Raw genomic sequence first — 16984 nt, forward strand, 5'->3', positions numbered from 1 at the left:
ATGATCAGAGGTCTAGAGTGCAGGCAGTGGAAATGAGTTATTTGAGGAGTGCTTGTGGTGTGAGTAGAATGGATGGAATGAGTAATGAAAGTGTGTACGAGCATTTTGGAATGTGTCACAGGGGTGAAGGGAAGAAGTGTGGAGTGGTGGAAGAAGTGAAGTGACAGACTTTAAAGTGGTTTGGCCACATGGAGCGAATGGAGGAGAGTATGATGACCAGAAGGGTATATGTGAGTGAGATAGAGGGAGGGAATGCTCGAGGACGACCTCCAGTGAAATGGAGGGATAGGGTGCAAGAGTACGTTGGGGAGAGGGGAAAATCTTTGAGAAACTTTGAGCAGGCAAGGAGGAGTGTCTGGATAGAGAAGATGGAAGCTCTTCTGCCATGGCCATCCCTGCTGGGAGCTCTAGGAGCAGGCATCCAGGAAATGATGATCATATGTTTGTCTCCGTTACTAGTATTGAAAATGGTATAAGAAAGACTATTCATATCTTTGTGGTTTGAGTATATAAAGTTTGGCATTGTGAAAGGTTAGCATTTGCCAGTTATCGTTAAGTTAGGTTAGGTTAGATGTTTGTCTCAGTACTAAAGTGTTTTCAATGATATAACAAAGACTGCATATTTTTTTTGTGATTTGTGTGGATAAATTTTGCCATTGTAAAAATCTTAAGTGTTTGTCAATCATTAAGTTCCTCTCAGTTACTAGAGTGGTAAAAATGTTGAAAATGGAATAACAAAGACTAGCAATATTTTGCGGTTTGAGTATAAAGTTTGGCATAGTAAAAATCTTAGTGTTCTTCAGTCATCATGTTTCTCTCAGTTACTAAAGCTTGAAAATTGTGTGACAGTTGCTCCGAGGTTTCTGAGGCAGCCGGCCAACGCTCTCGCCTATGAGAAGGAGAACGTGGAGCTGGAGTGCAGCGTGTACGGCCAGCCAGAGCCCTCGCTCCACTGGCTCAAGAACGGCGAGCTGCTGGTGGAGACGGAATACCTTCAGGTGAGCCGGACTTCTGTGGCGGTGTGGAAATTTATCGCTGTTACAGGTTTAAAAGGACAGAGATATGTAGATTCATAAGATAGATAGATTGGTGGATACATACATACATACATACATACATAAGGGGAAAGGAATGTAAGGCCCCAAATCAGTGGTTCTTAACCTGGGGGGTGCACCCCTCTGAGGGGGAGCACAGTAATTTCCAGGGGGGGTGCGAGCCCTAGGGGAAAACTAGGAATTTCTCTAATTATATTTGCTATTTGCGTGGGCTAATATTGAGAAGTTTATGAACAAATGCAAAAGTATCGCCATTACTTCAGTTTCCTGTAGTCTACTTAGGGCTTGCCAGTTTCTTTAACATCTGTAAGGAAATTTTATTGCTAGATGCAAGGGGGCGTGGAGGGAAGGACTACTTCCTGGAAGGGGCGGGGAAGTAAAAAGGTTAAGAACCACTGCTCTAAATGGATGCATAAGGTATGTAAAGAGATACATTAGAATCCATAAGGTTCCATGCATAAGGTTCTAAAGAGATAAGTAAAGGAAAAGGGATACAAGGTTCTAAGTAGATACATAAGGGATTTCAGTAGATAAGGGATATAAGGCTCTATGCAGGAGATAAATATTAGTCTGTCAATATCTACACAAAACACAGCTGTGTTTTGTTAGGTGTTTGTAATTACAATCCTCCCTGCAGAGTGTGAGCAGCAACAACCTGTAGATCCTTGGCCTGGTGCGCCAGGAGTACACCGGGATGTAATAGTGTGTGGCGCACAGCTCGCCAGGGACGCCCAGCTGTGTGTCCTTGAGTCAAGTAAGCAGCGGTGCCGTGCGGGGCAGACACTGTTCACACTGTAGCCCTTTGTTTGCATTCTTGAGTACTGATGTTGTTTTGTCTTCATTTGACACAGGTAGTGACTAGTCAGATAATTCCAGGTTGCTAATAAGCCCAGACGCAAACATTTACAAGGTTACTGAATGTATTCCAATGTTTCTGGCGGGCAGCTGCAGCCGCTGGTACAGACGCTGCAGTTTTCAAAAGTGTACATTACCCAAGTTATTGATGTTGATGCATGTGATTTTCTTAGCATGGCTGTAAGCATAACCCTTTGTTGTGTTTATTATTCCTTGAAGACTGAATAAAATGCATAGATTACACTGTGGGCAAAGCACACGTCTCCAGTAATGTGTTCATATTTGATTGTCCTGAAGTTTGGAAATATCAAAGCCGGTGCTGAGTGTTACTGACTCACTAAAATGTGATTTACCCGAGAATGACTATTTTGTTGTGGTATTTTGATAATAAGTTGTCTGGGCTCACCTCCAGGGAGGAGCAGCATGCCACCACCCACGCACAAGGCAGGTCACAGACACAGTAAGTGGGGCAGCTCAGGCACACCACTACTACTACTACTCCTTGTTTTCAATACTTAGAATGTCTGCTCATTGTTGACACAGCTTGTTTACATCATTTGCCTTCTCTTGGTGTGGGCCTTGACAGTCACTGTGCCTACTAGTCTTTATGCTGTTCACAATAATTATTCCTGGGATACTCAGTCCTCTACAAGCAGGAAGGATCACTCAGGTCAGAACCAAAGGACACAACCTGGGAATATTTATTGCATAAAAAATTCAACACAATACTACTACTGTTAAGATGTATTTAGCAAATACAGAGTTATCCAACTGCCATTCCAGTGATTATAAAGAAATAATAACATTTTAGCAGTACATATACAACATTTCATCAAAAGTAAGTAATTCACATCACTTTCCTCCCTTCACTGCAGAGAACGCGTCCAGAACGTGAGTGCAGCTCCTCCAACGAGGACAGGATGAATACAAGACCAGATCAGCGACCTAAGTCCCAGGAGTAACTACATGGTGCGGGTGGCGGCCCACACCTCCGGCAGCCTGGTGGGCGCCTCCATACACAGTGCAGGTGTTCACCAAGCCGGACCTGGACCTGCCCTCCGCCTCAGAGTCTGAAAGTTGTCTCCACCTCACCCACCAGTCTGGAGGCCACTTGGTCGCCGCCCGTACTGGCCAAAACGCCCATCACGGGATACACCATGTTCTATACGCAGGTGTGGACGGCCTTATAGAACTGTGTGCTAAATGTGGAGTCTCTGTTGCCTAACAAAAGTCTCCCCATATCCTTGTGTGTCATTAGTGACCTTCCTTTGAGTAGAGGGTGACCATAGCCGTGTGTTTGTACAAGTCCCAGTGTGTATCTTAACCATTGTCTCCCTTGTAGTTTTCTCCTCAGGTTGGGTCAGGAGAAGAACACAAAGTAAAGGTCACTGGTACGTCACATGACCTCCAAGGCCTGGACCAGTTCACTGAGCACAGCGTGTGGCTCACCGCCGTCAACAGTAATGGCGGGGGAGACGCCACCCCGGAGGTCACTGCCAGAACCTTCTCAGACGTGCCCTCAAAGGAGCCTCAGAATGTGAGCGTTGAGGCTGCCAGCTCAAGGGTGAGTTGTGGAAGGCTTCCAAGGCAAAGATACATTGTGAAACTCGTTTTTAAATAGCTTTCTGCTCTGTTCGTTTCCTTCACATCATCTCTACAAGTTGCACATTCATTGTTTCAGTATTTTTAACCCTTGCACATTCATTATATTTGACCCGTCTGCTGCGATTGGCACGGATTTGGCCTTCACTGGTAGCCTGAAAACATTTACTCCCATGTCTTTCCCTGGCTCTGTGGTGGATAGTGGAGTGTATCCAATGTGGCATTGGTGCGCAGGATATCCCCTCCCAAGCTGCAGGACTTTACATTTTTCTCCACTGAATTGTAGCAGCCGGTTTGTGTTCCATTCCTGTAGCTTGGTGAGGTCTTCTGGTAGGAAATCCACAGTCAGGGGGTTAAGTTGAAGCATTCATGGCCTCACACAGTGTTCAAACTTTTTAAGATTGTATTTTGATAATTTATCGTATAACTTTTTTTCCCTCACACGGCCTTTCCCTTCAGAACCTCATCATCTGCTGGGAGCCTCCGCTGGCCGAGCACCAGAATGGGATCATCACCAGCTGCAAGATCCGCTACAAAGAGCGCGGCGAGTCAGGTTCCTCCAAGACCAAAGCCACAGACGGAAACAGACGACTCTTTGCCCTCAAGAAAAGCACCACATACTCCATAAAGGTTTAACCCGTCTGCTGCGATTGGCACAGATTTCACATTCACTGGTAGCCTGATAACATACAGTCCCTGGTCTTTCTCTGCCTCTGTGGTGGATAATGGAGTGTTTCCCATGTGGTATTGGTGTGCTGGATATCTCTTCACTGGTAGCCTGATAACATACAGTTCCTGGTCTTTCTCTGCCTCTATGGTGGATAGTGGAGTGTTTCCCATGTGGTATTGGTGTGCTGGATATCCCCTCCCATGGTGCAGGACTTACCTTTTCTTCATTGAATTGTAGCCACAGATACTTTTTGTTCTCGCTGTTCATTTCCCATTTCCTTCTGGTTCTCCTCCTCCTCCTCCTGTAACCCTCTCTTTCCTGTCCCTACTGATCATGTTCTCTTTTTTCCTCTTGCTGTTCCTGTGTCCCCGCCCTGCCAAATATTCTCCCGCGTCCTGCTTCTCGGCATTTCCTTGAGCAGGTTAGTGCAGAGAGCGTATACAGCTTAGGGTCGGATAGGCTTTGACGGAGCTCAACCAACGTAATGTACAGACTGAAGCGACACAGCGCCACAAAGAGAGCCCACGAGACCACAATTACACACTGTACATATATAACATAAACTTGGGCGAGGCTGTGGATTTTGATGCAGCGGATGTACATTTTGATCCAATGACCCTGATAACCTAAAACCGGTGAGTGTATAGGAGGCGAAGCTACACACGCACACGCACACGCACACGCACACACACACACACACACACACACACACACACACACACACACGCAATAATACACTACCCGTCAACATTACAAAGAGAAAGTATTCTTCCCATGATAAATACTGATTAAAAGTCTTGTATGTGTGTGTGTGTGTGTGTGTGTGTGTGTGTTGGTGTGTGTACTGCACCTCTGACTGAATACGAGTTGGACTCGGTCCCGCCAGCAGGGACCCGCCCGACGTGAACATGTGCTCATCTTCAGCGATCTCTGGGTACTGCCAGGACCTCACACACCACCCCCATCCCCTTGCTCAAGGGAGGACAGTAACCACTCCTTGTCAACAGAAAGAATCCGGCCTGATGGGGGCTCAAACCGCTGCCTGTTTGGCCGTAAAGCCTTGCAGCGCAGCGCTCTACCGATTGAGCTGTGTGTGTGTGTGCATGTGTGTGTGTGTGTGTGTGTGTGTGTGTGTGTGTGTGTGTGTAGCCTCGCCTCCTATACATTCACTCTGGTTTAGATTAGCAGCTGCTGCAGTCTGACTCGACTCGCTCTCCTGATCATTACTGCCGCAGGAAATGACATAACTGTCTTCTCCCACACTCTACCTTCTCTTCCTCGCTTTATTCTTCATTATTACCATTACCAGAAGCTTTATTACTCTGTTCCCCGCATAAGGAGGACGACGGGACAGACACATGCGTTTGGCTTCCTGATGCAATACATATTATCAAGGGAAGCATGATAGCAAGAGAATATTGAGCTACACACAACTTTTACTACCATTATTATTGGCAAGATTGTCACGTGTAAGGAGGACGGGGAGGCAGGGACATGGGTTTGGCTTCCTGACACAACACGCATCATCAGAGGAAGCAAGGCAGCAAGCGAATAATGAGCAGCACACAACTATACGCATACAATTCCAGCACTGCCGCCAGGTAAGATCACGAGACTAACAATGAGGAGCCCAACAACATCGTTACGTCCGCATTGCATCGCTCCACATCTTATCCGCCCCAGTTACCAGCGCATAGAAGCTCCTGCCCTTCCCCATTACGCGTATATCATTAGCCAAGCGAAAAAGCCACTCCTCCATCCCTTCAACTCCGGCTACATGTGATTGGGGGATTTTTGGGAAAAGATGGTGCTGGTTAATGGTATTTCCTTGGCTGGGGATATCCGCCAAGGTAACCTGAAGAGTTTTAGTGAAGGTACCATAAGGGTGAAGGCGGATTTTCTAATGGTAACAACAATAAGACTGACACTCGTTTACTCCTTTTCCTTCTGCCTCACCAACTACTTCTGTGAGAGTCTATCAATTGACATGTGTGTTTCTACCCTCAATCTACATTCTATCTCGTTAGTTCACCGCAGTATCACCAACGCCATCACCACATATATCAACAAACGCCACAACATACCAACATACCACACACCAACACATTCACTAAACACAAACCAGAAACTTCACACCATCAACACACGTAATGACAGACTTACTCCCTCATAAATGGACACTCGGACTCGATTCATTATACAAATACGCGAATTATTCTAAGAAGCATAAATTATTGGTAACGTTAAACCCGGTGTGTGTGTGTGTGTGTGTGTGTGTGTGTGTGTGTGTGTGTGTATATATATATATATATATATATATATATATATATATATATATATATATATATATATATATATATATATATATATATATATATATATATATATATATATATATATATATATATATATATATATATATATATATATATATATATATATATATATATATATATATATATATATATATATATATATATATATATATATATATATATATATATATATATATATAGTTATATACATATTGGTAAATTACAAATGTAGTTTTTATTTTAAGCCAGGGCCATTAAGCCGAGGCTTTCTTAGGACCTGAAGACTCGTAAAGAAAGTACATAACAAGGGACAGGTTTAGGCCACATAAAGCATAATAACTTACATATATTTCAACAATGTATAAATGTATAGGTCAGTCGAAGTGAAAAATGTATACAATACGAACATGGGAAAAAAAAACTTAGTTGACATCACTCTAGCAGTAAACAAGTGTACACATGAAATAAAAACTTGAAAATAGCTTGATTATTATTGAAATAATGAAATTTACAGCAATCAGTCGGAGTTTGCAAAAATAATGTGAGAAAAAAAAACGCAATGAACCATTCAAAAACGCTATAAAATAAATTAAAAAATCAATGTGACCATAAGTTCTCATAGGTACTGAGAAGCCTTTTTATTAATTTGGTTTGAACAATCTTATATTCTCATCAGTTTTTAAGTGTTGTGGTAAGTCATTCCAGATTTTAGCTCCTCTTGATAGGATGCTCTTTTTTTTTTTTTTACAACAAAGGAGGCAGCTCAAGGGCACACAAAAAAAGAAAACAATAATAAAAAAAAAGCCCGCTACTCGCTGCTCCTAAAAAAGAAACAAAAGAGGTGGCCGAAAGGAAGATCAAATACTGGAGGAGAGGTGTCCTGATACACTTCTCATGAAAGAGTTCAAGTCGTAGGCAGGAGGAAATACAGATGAAGGAAGATTGTTCCAGAGTTTACCAGCGTGAGGGATGAAAGAGTGAAGATGCTGGTTAACTCTTGCATAAGGGGTTTGGACAGTATAAGGATGAGCATGAGTAGAAAGTCGAGTGCAGCGGGGCCGCGGGAGGGGAAGAGGCATGCAGTTAGCAAGTTCAGAAGAGCAGTCAGCGTGGAAATATCGATAGAAGATAGAAAGAGAGGCAACATTGCGGCGGAATTTAAGAGGTAGAAGACTATCAGTATGAGGAGGAGAGCTGATGAGACGAAGAGCCTTAGCCTCCACTCTGTCCAGAAGAGCTGTGTGAGTGGAGCCCCCCCACACATGAGATGCATACTCCATACGATGTGATGTCCTGCACAATGGTATTAATAGGTCATGAGGTCTCCGGGTAACATTGCCAGGCATTGCTGTAAAGCCAGAGTCTATGGAAAGAGAGAGAGAGAGAGATTGTCGCTATGTAGTACGGTTCTTATGGGCCAAACAAAGTCTTTCGCTCCACCAGACGTGATGCAAGTGTGGACATGGCCTTATCTTACGTAATTTAGGGCACTGATGTCAGAAATCACCCGTCCAAGCATCCTTCTCCTGTCAGAGAGGCGCTATACGACAACATAAGCGTGGATAGCCTTGGCTTGAGTTTTAAATTTTCCGCAAAAAAAAAAAAAATATTAAGCATTTAATGACCAAATATACTCAGGACTTAAAAATTCACAAAGAGTTTTTCAAGTCACTTAGTTATTTACATGCAATCTATTGCTTAACATTCATGATTTCATTAATATATTTTTCTCTACTTCTACAAATTTGTTTACCGACAACACGATTTGAAGAAGTAAATAACGAAAAACGTATTTTAAGGATAGACTCGTATTAAAAACTCGTGTTGAAGCGCTGCGACTGTTTACATAATACATATCTGTCTCAATGACGACGCAAAGGCTGTCAGTGAGTTATAGCAGTATTTGCCAATATATGTGTGGATAGCTTAGACTTGAGTTATTCATTTCATGCTTATTATTTACCGGCAGTTTAAGAGAACATCATGTAGCTATCTGGCAACTTACACTAGAGCAAGACCTTTAATTTAACATTAATCAATATATATATATATATATATATATATATATATATATATATATATATATATATATATATATATATATATATATATATATATATATATATATATATATATATATATATATATATATAATATAGGAAACAGTTCAAGGGCACCCAAAAAAACAATAATAAAAATGCCTCTACTTACCTCTCTAAATATAATCCAGAGGTGGCCGAAAGAGGTCAATATCGGAAGGAGAGGTGTCCATATACCCTTCTCTTGAAAGAGTTCAAGTCGTAGGCAGGATGAAATACAGATGCAGGAAGATTGTTCCAGAGTTTACCAGAGTGAGGGATGAAAGAGTGAAGATGCTGGTTATCTCTTGCATAAAGGGTTTGGATAGTATAGGGATGAGCATGAGTAGAAAGTCGCTTGCAGCGGGGCCGCGGGAGGAGGGGAGGCATGCAGTTAGCAAGTTCAGAAGAGCAGTCAGCGTGGAAATATCGATAGAAGAGAGAAAGAGAGGCAGCATGGCGGCGGTAATTAAGAGGTAGAAGACTCTCTGTATGAGGAGGAGAGCTGATGAGACGAAGAGCCATATATTTAGTAGGAGTAGGTAGGAAGACACCTACCGAACGGGCGTGAGCTACTTCCGGTGAGGATATATGAGAAGCGAGGAGGGTGCTGAAGCCCTACAAAGACCCTTCCCATGGCCTCACTAACCGTTTCCCTTTTGTCTCATTAACACCAGAGAGCAGTTCAGCATGCTCTCTAAAGACAGTTCCTCTCTCTTTCTACACCACACTACATTCACACAACACACACACCTTTTCCCAAAATTCAAAATTCAAAATGGCTAACGAAAACACTACCTCGGAGTCCCCACCTGGGGGGGGGGACCATAAATTCCCCCAGGGAGGACTCCCCTTCTGGCTGCCGACTTGAGAGGTGTCTTGATAACTCCTCGAACCTCCTCCTTATCAATTTCTGCAACATGTGCGGCCTCCGGTCTAATTTTCATTCTGTGGAACACCATCTCTCCTCCTCTAAACCTCACCTACTCTTCCTCACCGAAACACAGGTTTCTGAGGCTACGGACAACAACCTCTACTCTGTTCCCTCCTACTATCTCTATCCTAAATTTCAATCCAAAGCTGGATGTTGCGCCTACGTGCGCAACGACATCACTTGCTCTCGTGCCCACGACCTTGACTCTTCTGAATTTTCCACCATCTGGCTAAGACTTCATTGTCATTCTATTACTAAATACATCTGTGCTGTTTATCTTTCACCTAACTCTACTAACTATGTAAAACTCTTTGACTATTTGAACTTTAAAGTGGAGCACATCTTGACCCACTCTCCCTTCGCTGAAATCTCCATCTTGGGAGATTTCAATGTTCACCAGCTTTGGCTTTCATCCTCTTGCACTGACCAGCCAGGTGAACAAGCCTACAACTTTGCTCTCCTCAACGACCTGGAGCAGTTGGTTCAGCACCCTACACGTATTCCCGATCGTCTTGGAGACCGGCCCAACATTCTAGACCTCTTCCTTACCTCTAATCCTTCTGCTTACTCTGTCAACCTGTTCTCTTCGTTGGGCTCCTCCGATCACAACCTTATTTCTGTATCCTGTCCTATCACTCCTGTACACCCTCTGGACCCTCCAAAGAGGCAATGCTTCTGGCATTTTGCTTCAACTCGGTGGGACGACCTGAGGATGTACTTTTCCGATTTCCGATTTGCTTCCAGGATAGAGACCCCTCTGTGTGTGCTCAGCGCATCACAGAGGTGATTATCTCTGGAATGGAAGCATACATTCCACATACTTTCTCTACTCCCCATGCTAAAAACCTTGGTTTAATCACGCTTGTTCTCGTGCTGTCAAAGATAGAGGCAGCTCACAAAATGTACCAAGGCCCTCGAACTCCCTCTAACCATGATCATTACATTTCCGCCCGGAATCGTGCCAAATATATTCTTCGACTTATCAAAAAAACTCCTTTATCCATAGAAAATGTCAACACCTTGTTTTCTCTATTTCTTCCAGAGAGTTCTGGCACTTAGCCAAAAATATCTCCTCCAATTTCACTTCTTCCTCTTTCCCGCCTCATCTTAACCCAGACAGCAGCACTGCCGTCTCATCTATCTCTAAGGCTGAACTCTTCGCTCAAACTTTCTGTAACAACTCCACTCTGAACGATTCTGGGCATGTTTCTCCTACTCACCCCCCTCTGACTCCTTTATGCCTGTTATTTAGATTATTAGGAATGATGTTGTTTATGCCCTCTCTGGTCTCAACTCTCAGAAGGCTTATTGACATGATGGAGTGCCTCCTATTGTCCTTAAAACTATGCTTCCGTGCTGACACCCTGCCTGGTCAAACTCTTTCGTCTCTGCCTATCAACAGCTACCTTTCCTTCCTTCTGGAAGTACGGCTTCGTACAGCTTCTGCCTAAGAAGGGTGAACGTTCCAATCGTTCAAACTACCGCCTTATAGCTTTACTTTCCTGTCTATCTAAAGCTTTTGAATCAATCCTTAACCGGAAGATTCAAAAGCACCTTTCCACTTCTAACCTTCTATCTCATCGCCAGTATGGGTTCCGCAAGAGGCGTTCTACTGGCGATCTTCTTGCTCTCTTAACTAATTCTTGGTCATCCTCTTTTAGCCGTTTCGGTGAAACTTTCTCAGTTGCACTAGACATATCGAAAGCCTTCGATAGAGTCCGGCATAAGTCTTTGCTTTCTAAACTGCCCTCTTTCGGATTCTATCTTTCTCTCTGTTCCTTTATCTCAGTTTCCTTTCCGACCGTTCTATCTCTGCTGTTGTAGACGGTCACTGTTCTTCCTAAACATATGAACAGTGGTGTTCCACAGGGCTCCGTCCTATCACCCACTCTCTTCCTGTTATTCATCAGTGATCTTCTTTCCATAACAACCTGTCCTATCTACTCATATGCTGATGACTCCACTCTGCATTATTCAACTTCTTTGAACAGAAGACCCTCTCAACAGGAATTACATGACTCCAGGCTAGAGGCTGCAGAACGCAACTTTATATATATATATATATATATATATATATATATATATATATATATATATATATATATATATATATATATATATATATATATATATATATATATATATATATATTAAATATTTCAGATTTACGATGGCAGTGATGTCACTAATATAGGCTGTCTGGTGTAACATCAGATAGTATCCTCTGCTGTAATCAGGATCGATGCCAGACATTGTAGACATCGGGGACTTAAACCCTGTCTGGCAATGGGGAGGGGTCCGGGCGTATGCTCCCCTGGGAAAAAAAATAAAAACATCCCCATAGATTCTTCTTCTTTTGGAGACATAAGGGGCTTTGGTATAATGACAAAATTAATTTATGATACGTCCTACACTAGAATCAATTTACTGTATAATGAATTAAGTAAAAAAAAATATCTTAACACCTTAAAACCTTAAAGAAAGATCTGGGTCTTTTGATGAAAGATCTGGGGCTGAAGCCCTAAAAGCCACCCTCCCCCGCCGCCTATGGTTGTAGTAAATGAGTGGGCCCAAAGAGTTTTATAACTATAAATGTTGTAGTAGTAGATGTCCTACCTTATCCTCATGTTTACTGAATTATGAAACACATATGAAGAGCAAGGAAACCATATAAGTCTATCGTTAAACCAGTTTTCCAATCTAACTTTTTATAAACGAATTGTTAAATTGATCGATTCTTGATCGTCATGAAAATTAACCTATTACCAAGTCTTCACAATAAAAAAAAACTATAACATTACATTGCGTGTGGTAACAAAATTTAATGTAAGAACAAAATAAACGTTAAAGTTGACATTTTACTGTAGTCTCTAATCAAGCATTACTTCATCCGTTTTCTGTCATCGCTACCCCATTATACGTCACAGCTATACCTCCCATCCCTCCCTCATACTCCCTCCCCCCGATGCTCGTGTCCTGACATTCCTTATAATGACATTGACCAGCTTCATGTCACACTGGGCGGTTTCGCCGCGCGGCAGCGCCAACTTCAAGGTTGTTTGTGTCCTTGAGGCAGAGGGATTACTTAAGAGTCCACATGTCTGAGAAATTGGGTTCACCCATTTCATGCTTGGAGGAAAACAAGAGAAAAGTTTGAGAAGTTTTATGAGAATAGGGGGTGTTAGTGAGCTCTGCTCTTGGTCCAAGGGCACAATGCATTCAAGCTAGAAATCGAGCAAACAGGGTACTGGGTTTTATTTCAAGGAGCGTAATCAATAGAAGCGCTGAAGTCTTCCTCAAACTATATGTAGCATTAGTTAGACCTCATCTTTATTATGCTGTTCAGTTATGGTCACCTTACTATAGAATGGATATCAAAATGTTAGAATCGATGCAGAGAAGGATGACTACTATGATGATTCAAGGGCTACGAAACTTGCCATACAAAGAAAGACTGAAACAGTTAAACATGCATTCTCAAGAAGGCGAAGGGTGCGTGATCGAGTTTTATAAATGGATGAAGGGCTTTAATAAGGGGGATATTAATAAGGTTATGTTGGTAAGAGAACCAGGTAGGACACGTAGTAATGGGTTTTAACTGGATAGATTCAGATTCAACAAGGACATAGACAAAAATTGGTTTACTAACATTGGTAGATGAGAGGAACCGGCTAAGCAGTCATGTGGTGAGTGGCAATACAACTGTCGCATTAAAAAAAATAGATTAGATAAATTCTTGGACAGTGATATCAGGTGGGGTTAGATTCACTGGAGCTTAGGTTCAAAGGAGCTGCCTTGTACAGGCCTATCGGCCTCTTGCAGACTCCGACGTTCTTATTTCTAATTGCCGAATGACCAAGGTCATTTGATAAATTGCTGCAAGTTCTAAGGCCTCACATCTCCAAACAAAACACACAGTATTGGAGGGCAATATCTGCCGGGGAAAGATTGACAATTACACTAAATGAACTATCAAATCAACATCAAGCATGGTGGTCGACCGCGCGGCAGAACCACCTTGTGTGACCACGTGCATTGAATTGTGTGTTGTGTCCTCAATCGCGGCGGGCAACGGCAGCGCGGCAGGGCGATTCTGCCGCAGCGTGCTGCGGTGTTGGGCGGCTGCCGCGTAATACCGCGCGGCAAAACCGCCCAGTGTGACACCGGCCTTAGTAAGGGATCTATTTTCGCATTATCAACATCATCATCGTCATCATCAAACACGAAGGGTCTATTTGTCTAATTAACTCCTTCCTTGTTGTGGACGTCTCGGAGCCTCAGATCTCTCCCTAACTCGCCGGAATGTTGTTATCCCCTCAAATTATACTGAATTTCCAATTCTACACACACACACACACACACACACACACACACACACAGGGTAGAGCGTCTGGCTCACAACCAGAAGGCCCGGGGCTCAATTCCAAGGTCGGGTGAAGATAAGTTGGGTTTATCTTCCTTCACGTGTAGCCCTTGTTCACCTAGCACTGAGTAGGTACGCGACGTCAGGCAAGGAGTTGTGACCTCGTTGTCGCGGTGTGCTGTGTGAGTGGTCTCAGTCCTACCCAAAGATCGGTACTACTAGCTCTGTGCTCTTCCGTTGGGGAACGGCTGCCTGTCTCGAAAGAGACCCGCAGCAGACCAAAAGGTGAAATACACACACACACACACACACACACACACACACACACACACACACACACACACACACACACAAAGGCAGGTTAATTCACAAGATGCAGAACAAGTATCCTGTGAGTGGGGACATCCATAGCTCGACTGGTTACCGACTTTGTACTTATGTTCGCGAAAGTTAAGTGAATATAATTAAATAAATGGTTTAATTAAAGTATACTAGTCAATACACAGGGTCCATTTACTTTCCTAGCTTCATCATAACCGTCCAAGACTTCGGGGGCCTGTACCTTTACCCCAAATAACAAGTTTCCATATATTTTCTGGTATTGCAACTTTCATACGATTTCACACTTTTCAGAGGTGCCAAAGGAAGGCTCGTCCAGCCACGCCCTGCAGCCAGCCATCCCTCATTCCCTCCTGCTCGTTCTCCTCAAGTAAAGATTATTTGCCCCGAGGAACAACCTCCTGGATCTTCTACTGAATACATAATACAGTCTAATAAGGGAGCGTTCAGGGGTAGCCTACTTTACCTTGCCCCTGGTCGGTAAAGAATTATAACCTTTTAGCGTCGTGTTATCACTCTGTTTCAGTAAAATAATAGGAATAAAATGATGCAAATAAAGTAATAAGGAAGTAATGGGAGTAATATAATGGCAATAAAGTGTCAATAAAATACTAGCAGTATTATGATGAGAATAAAATAATGGCAAGATAAAGTGCCAGTAAAATATTGGCAATAAAAACAATGACAATAATATGAAGGGAACAAGACAATGCCCATAATATAAAGATAAATATTGTGTCAATGAAAATGGCAATAAAAATATTAGCAATAAAAACATTTCTGTTCACAGCTCTCAGAAGGCTGATGGACCTGATGGAGTGCCTCCTATTGTCCTTAAAAACTGTGCTTCCGTGCTGACACCCTGCCTGGTCAAACTCTTTCGTCTCTGCCTGTCAACATCTACCTTTCCTTCCTGCTGGGAGTACGCCTTCATTCAGCCTGTGGCTAAGAAGGGTAACCGCTCTAATCCCTCAAACTACCGCCCTATAGCTTTACTTTCCTGTCTATCTAAAGTTTTTGAATCAATCCTTAACCGGAAGATTCAAAAGCCAGTTTCCACTTTTAACCTTCTATCTAATCGCCAGTTTGGGTTCCGCAAGGGGCGTTCTACTGGCGATCTTCTTGCTCTCTTAACTGATTCTTGGTCATCCTCTCTTAGCCGTTTCGGTGAAACTTTCTCAGTTGCACTAGACATATCGAAAGCCTTCGATAGAGTCTTGCACAAGTCTTTGCTTTCTAAACTGCCCTCTATCGGATTCTATCCCTCTCTCTGTTCCTTTATCTCCAGTTTCCTTTCCGGCCGTTCTATCTCAGCTGTGGTACACGGTCACTGTTCTTCTCTTAAACCTATTAACAGTGGTGTTCCACAGAGCTCTGTCTTATCACCCACTCTCTTCCTGTTACTCATCAATGATCTTCTTTCCATAGCAAACTGTCCTATCCATTCATACGCTGATGACTCCACTCTGCATTATTCAACTTCTTTCAACAGAAGACCCTCTCAACAGGAATTACATGACTCAAGGCTGGAGGCTGCACAACGCTTAACCTCAGACCTTAATATCATTTCCGAGTGGGGTAAAAGGAACCTTGTGTCCTTCAATGCCTTAAAAAAACAATTTCTCCACCTATCAACTCGACACAATCTTCAAAACACCTATCTCCTATTCTTCGACAACACTCAGATGTCACCTTCTTCAACACTAAACATCCTCGGTCTATCCTTAACTCAAAATCTTAACTGGAAACTTCACATCTCGTCTCTCACTAAATCAGCTTCCTCGATGTTGGGCGTTCGGTATCGTCTCCGTATGGAGTATGCATCTCACGTGTGGGGTGGGCTCCACTCACACAGCTCTTCTGGACAGAGTGGAGTCTAAGGCTCTTCGTCTCATCAGCTCTCCTCCTCCTACTGATAGTCTTCAACCTCTTAAATTCCGTCGCCCCCTTCCCGCGGCCCCGCAGCTTTGACTTTCTACTCAAGCTCACCCCTATACGTACTGTCCAAATCCCTTATGCACGAGTTAACCAGCATCTTCACTCTCTCATCCCTCACGCTTGTAAACTCTGGAACAATCTTCATTTACCTGTATCTCTATTTCAAGAGGAGGGTATCAGGACATAAATTGACCAATCTTTCGGCCATTCCTCTTGACTCTTGTAGGAGCAGTGATTGGCGGGCTTTTTTTCATCCTTTTTTTCCCTTTTTTTCCCCAGAACAGCTTCCTCTGCTGTTAAAAAAAAACTCTTCTTCCGAAATTTATCTTTCTTTCGGCCACTCCACTGAGCTTTTATAGGAGCAGCGAATAGCGGGCTTTTTTACATTATTGTAGCTGTAAAAAATTAATAAAGGATGACAAGCAGACGCTATTTAAACATTAATTTTGTTTCTATGTACTAAACTCTCCGCCTTTGTTTATCTATTCTCTTCCTAACACTATATATAACCAACAGTCGCTATTTACACGCTAATTTTGTCTCTGTACCTATGAACGTTGCATACAACAGGCACCTTGATATATCACTTACACTTCGCACACACAAACAGTTACAGTCAGTCAGTAACACACTGTCTTCCCAGCCCACCCACTTCTATACGTTACTTAGTAAAATAGCCACCTCAAATATCACTCACACTCTCAATGTAATGGCCCGAAATGTACTACAATTGTAATGGTATTTTCCCCCATGTAAATATATATATATAGAGATATATATATATATATATATAGATATATATATATATATATATATATATATATATATATATATA

General features: G+C 42.7%; 1 protein-coding gene across 1 annotated transcript; it reads left to right on the plus strand.

Moving 5' to 3' along the window:
- The first annotated feature begins 2830 nt into the window (after window positions 1–2830).
- Window positions 2831–4701, plus strand: LOC126989474 (netrin receptor DCC-like). Its single transcript, XM_050848057.1, has 4 exons — window positions 2831–2868; window positions 2938–3082; window positions 3253–3474; window positions 3972–4701. Exons 1-4 carry the CDS (start codon window positions 2831–2833, stop codon window positions 4146–4148), a joined length of 582 nt encoding a protein of 193 aa, XP_050704014.1. The 3' UTR covers window positions 4149–4701.
- Window positions 4702–16984: the final 12283 nt, after the last annotated feature.

The sequence above is a fragment of the Eriocheir sinensis genome, unplaced genomic scaffold (assembly GCF_024679095.1).
Source record: "Eriocheir sinensis breed Jianghai 21 unplaced genomic scaffold, ASM2467909v1 Scaffold1185, whole genome shotgun sequence".
In the NCBI taxonomy this organism is placed as follows: Eukaryota; Metazoa; Arthropoda; class Malacostraca; order Decapoda; family Varunidae; genus Eriocheir; species Eriocheir sinensis.

Coding starts and splice junctions, on each gene's coding strand:
- LOC126989474 (XM_050848057.1), top strand. CDS start 2,831: ATGAATACAAGACCAGATCAGCGACCTAAGTCCCAGGA. Junction 2,869..2,937: donor CAGCGACCTAAGTCCCAGGA/GTAACTACATGG, acceptor TACACAGTGCAG/GTGTTCACCAAGCCGGACCT. Junction 3,083..3,252: donor ACACCATGTTCTATACGCAG/GTGTGGACGGCC, acceptor TCTCCCTTGTAG/TTTTCTCCTCAGGTTGGGTC.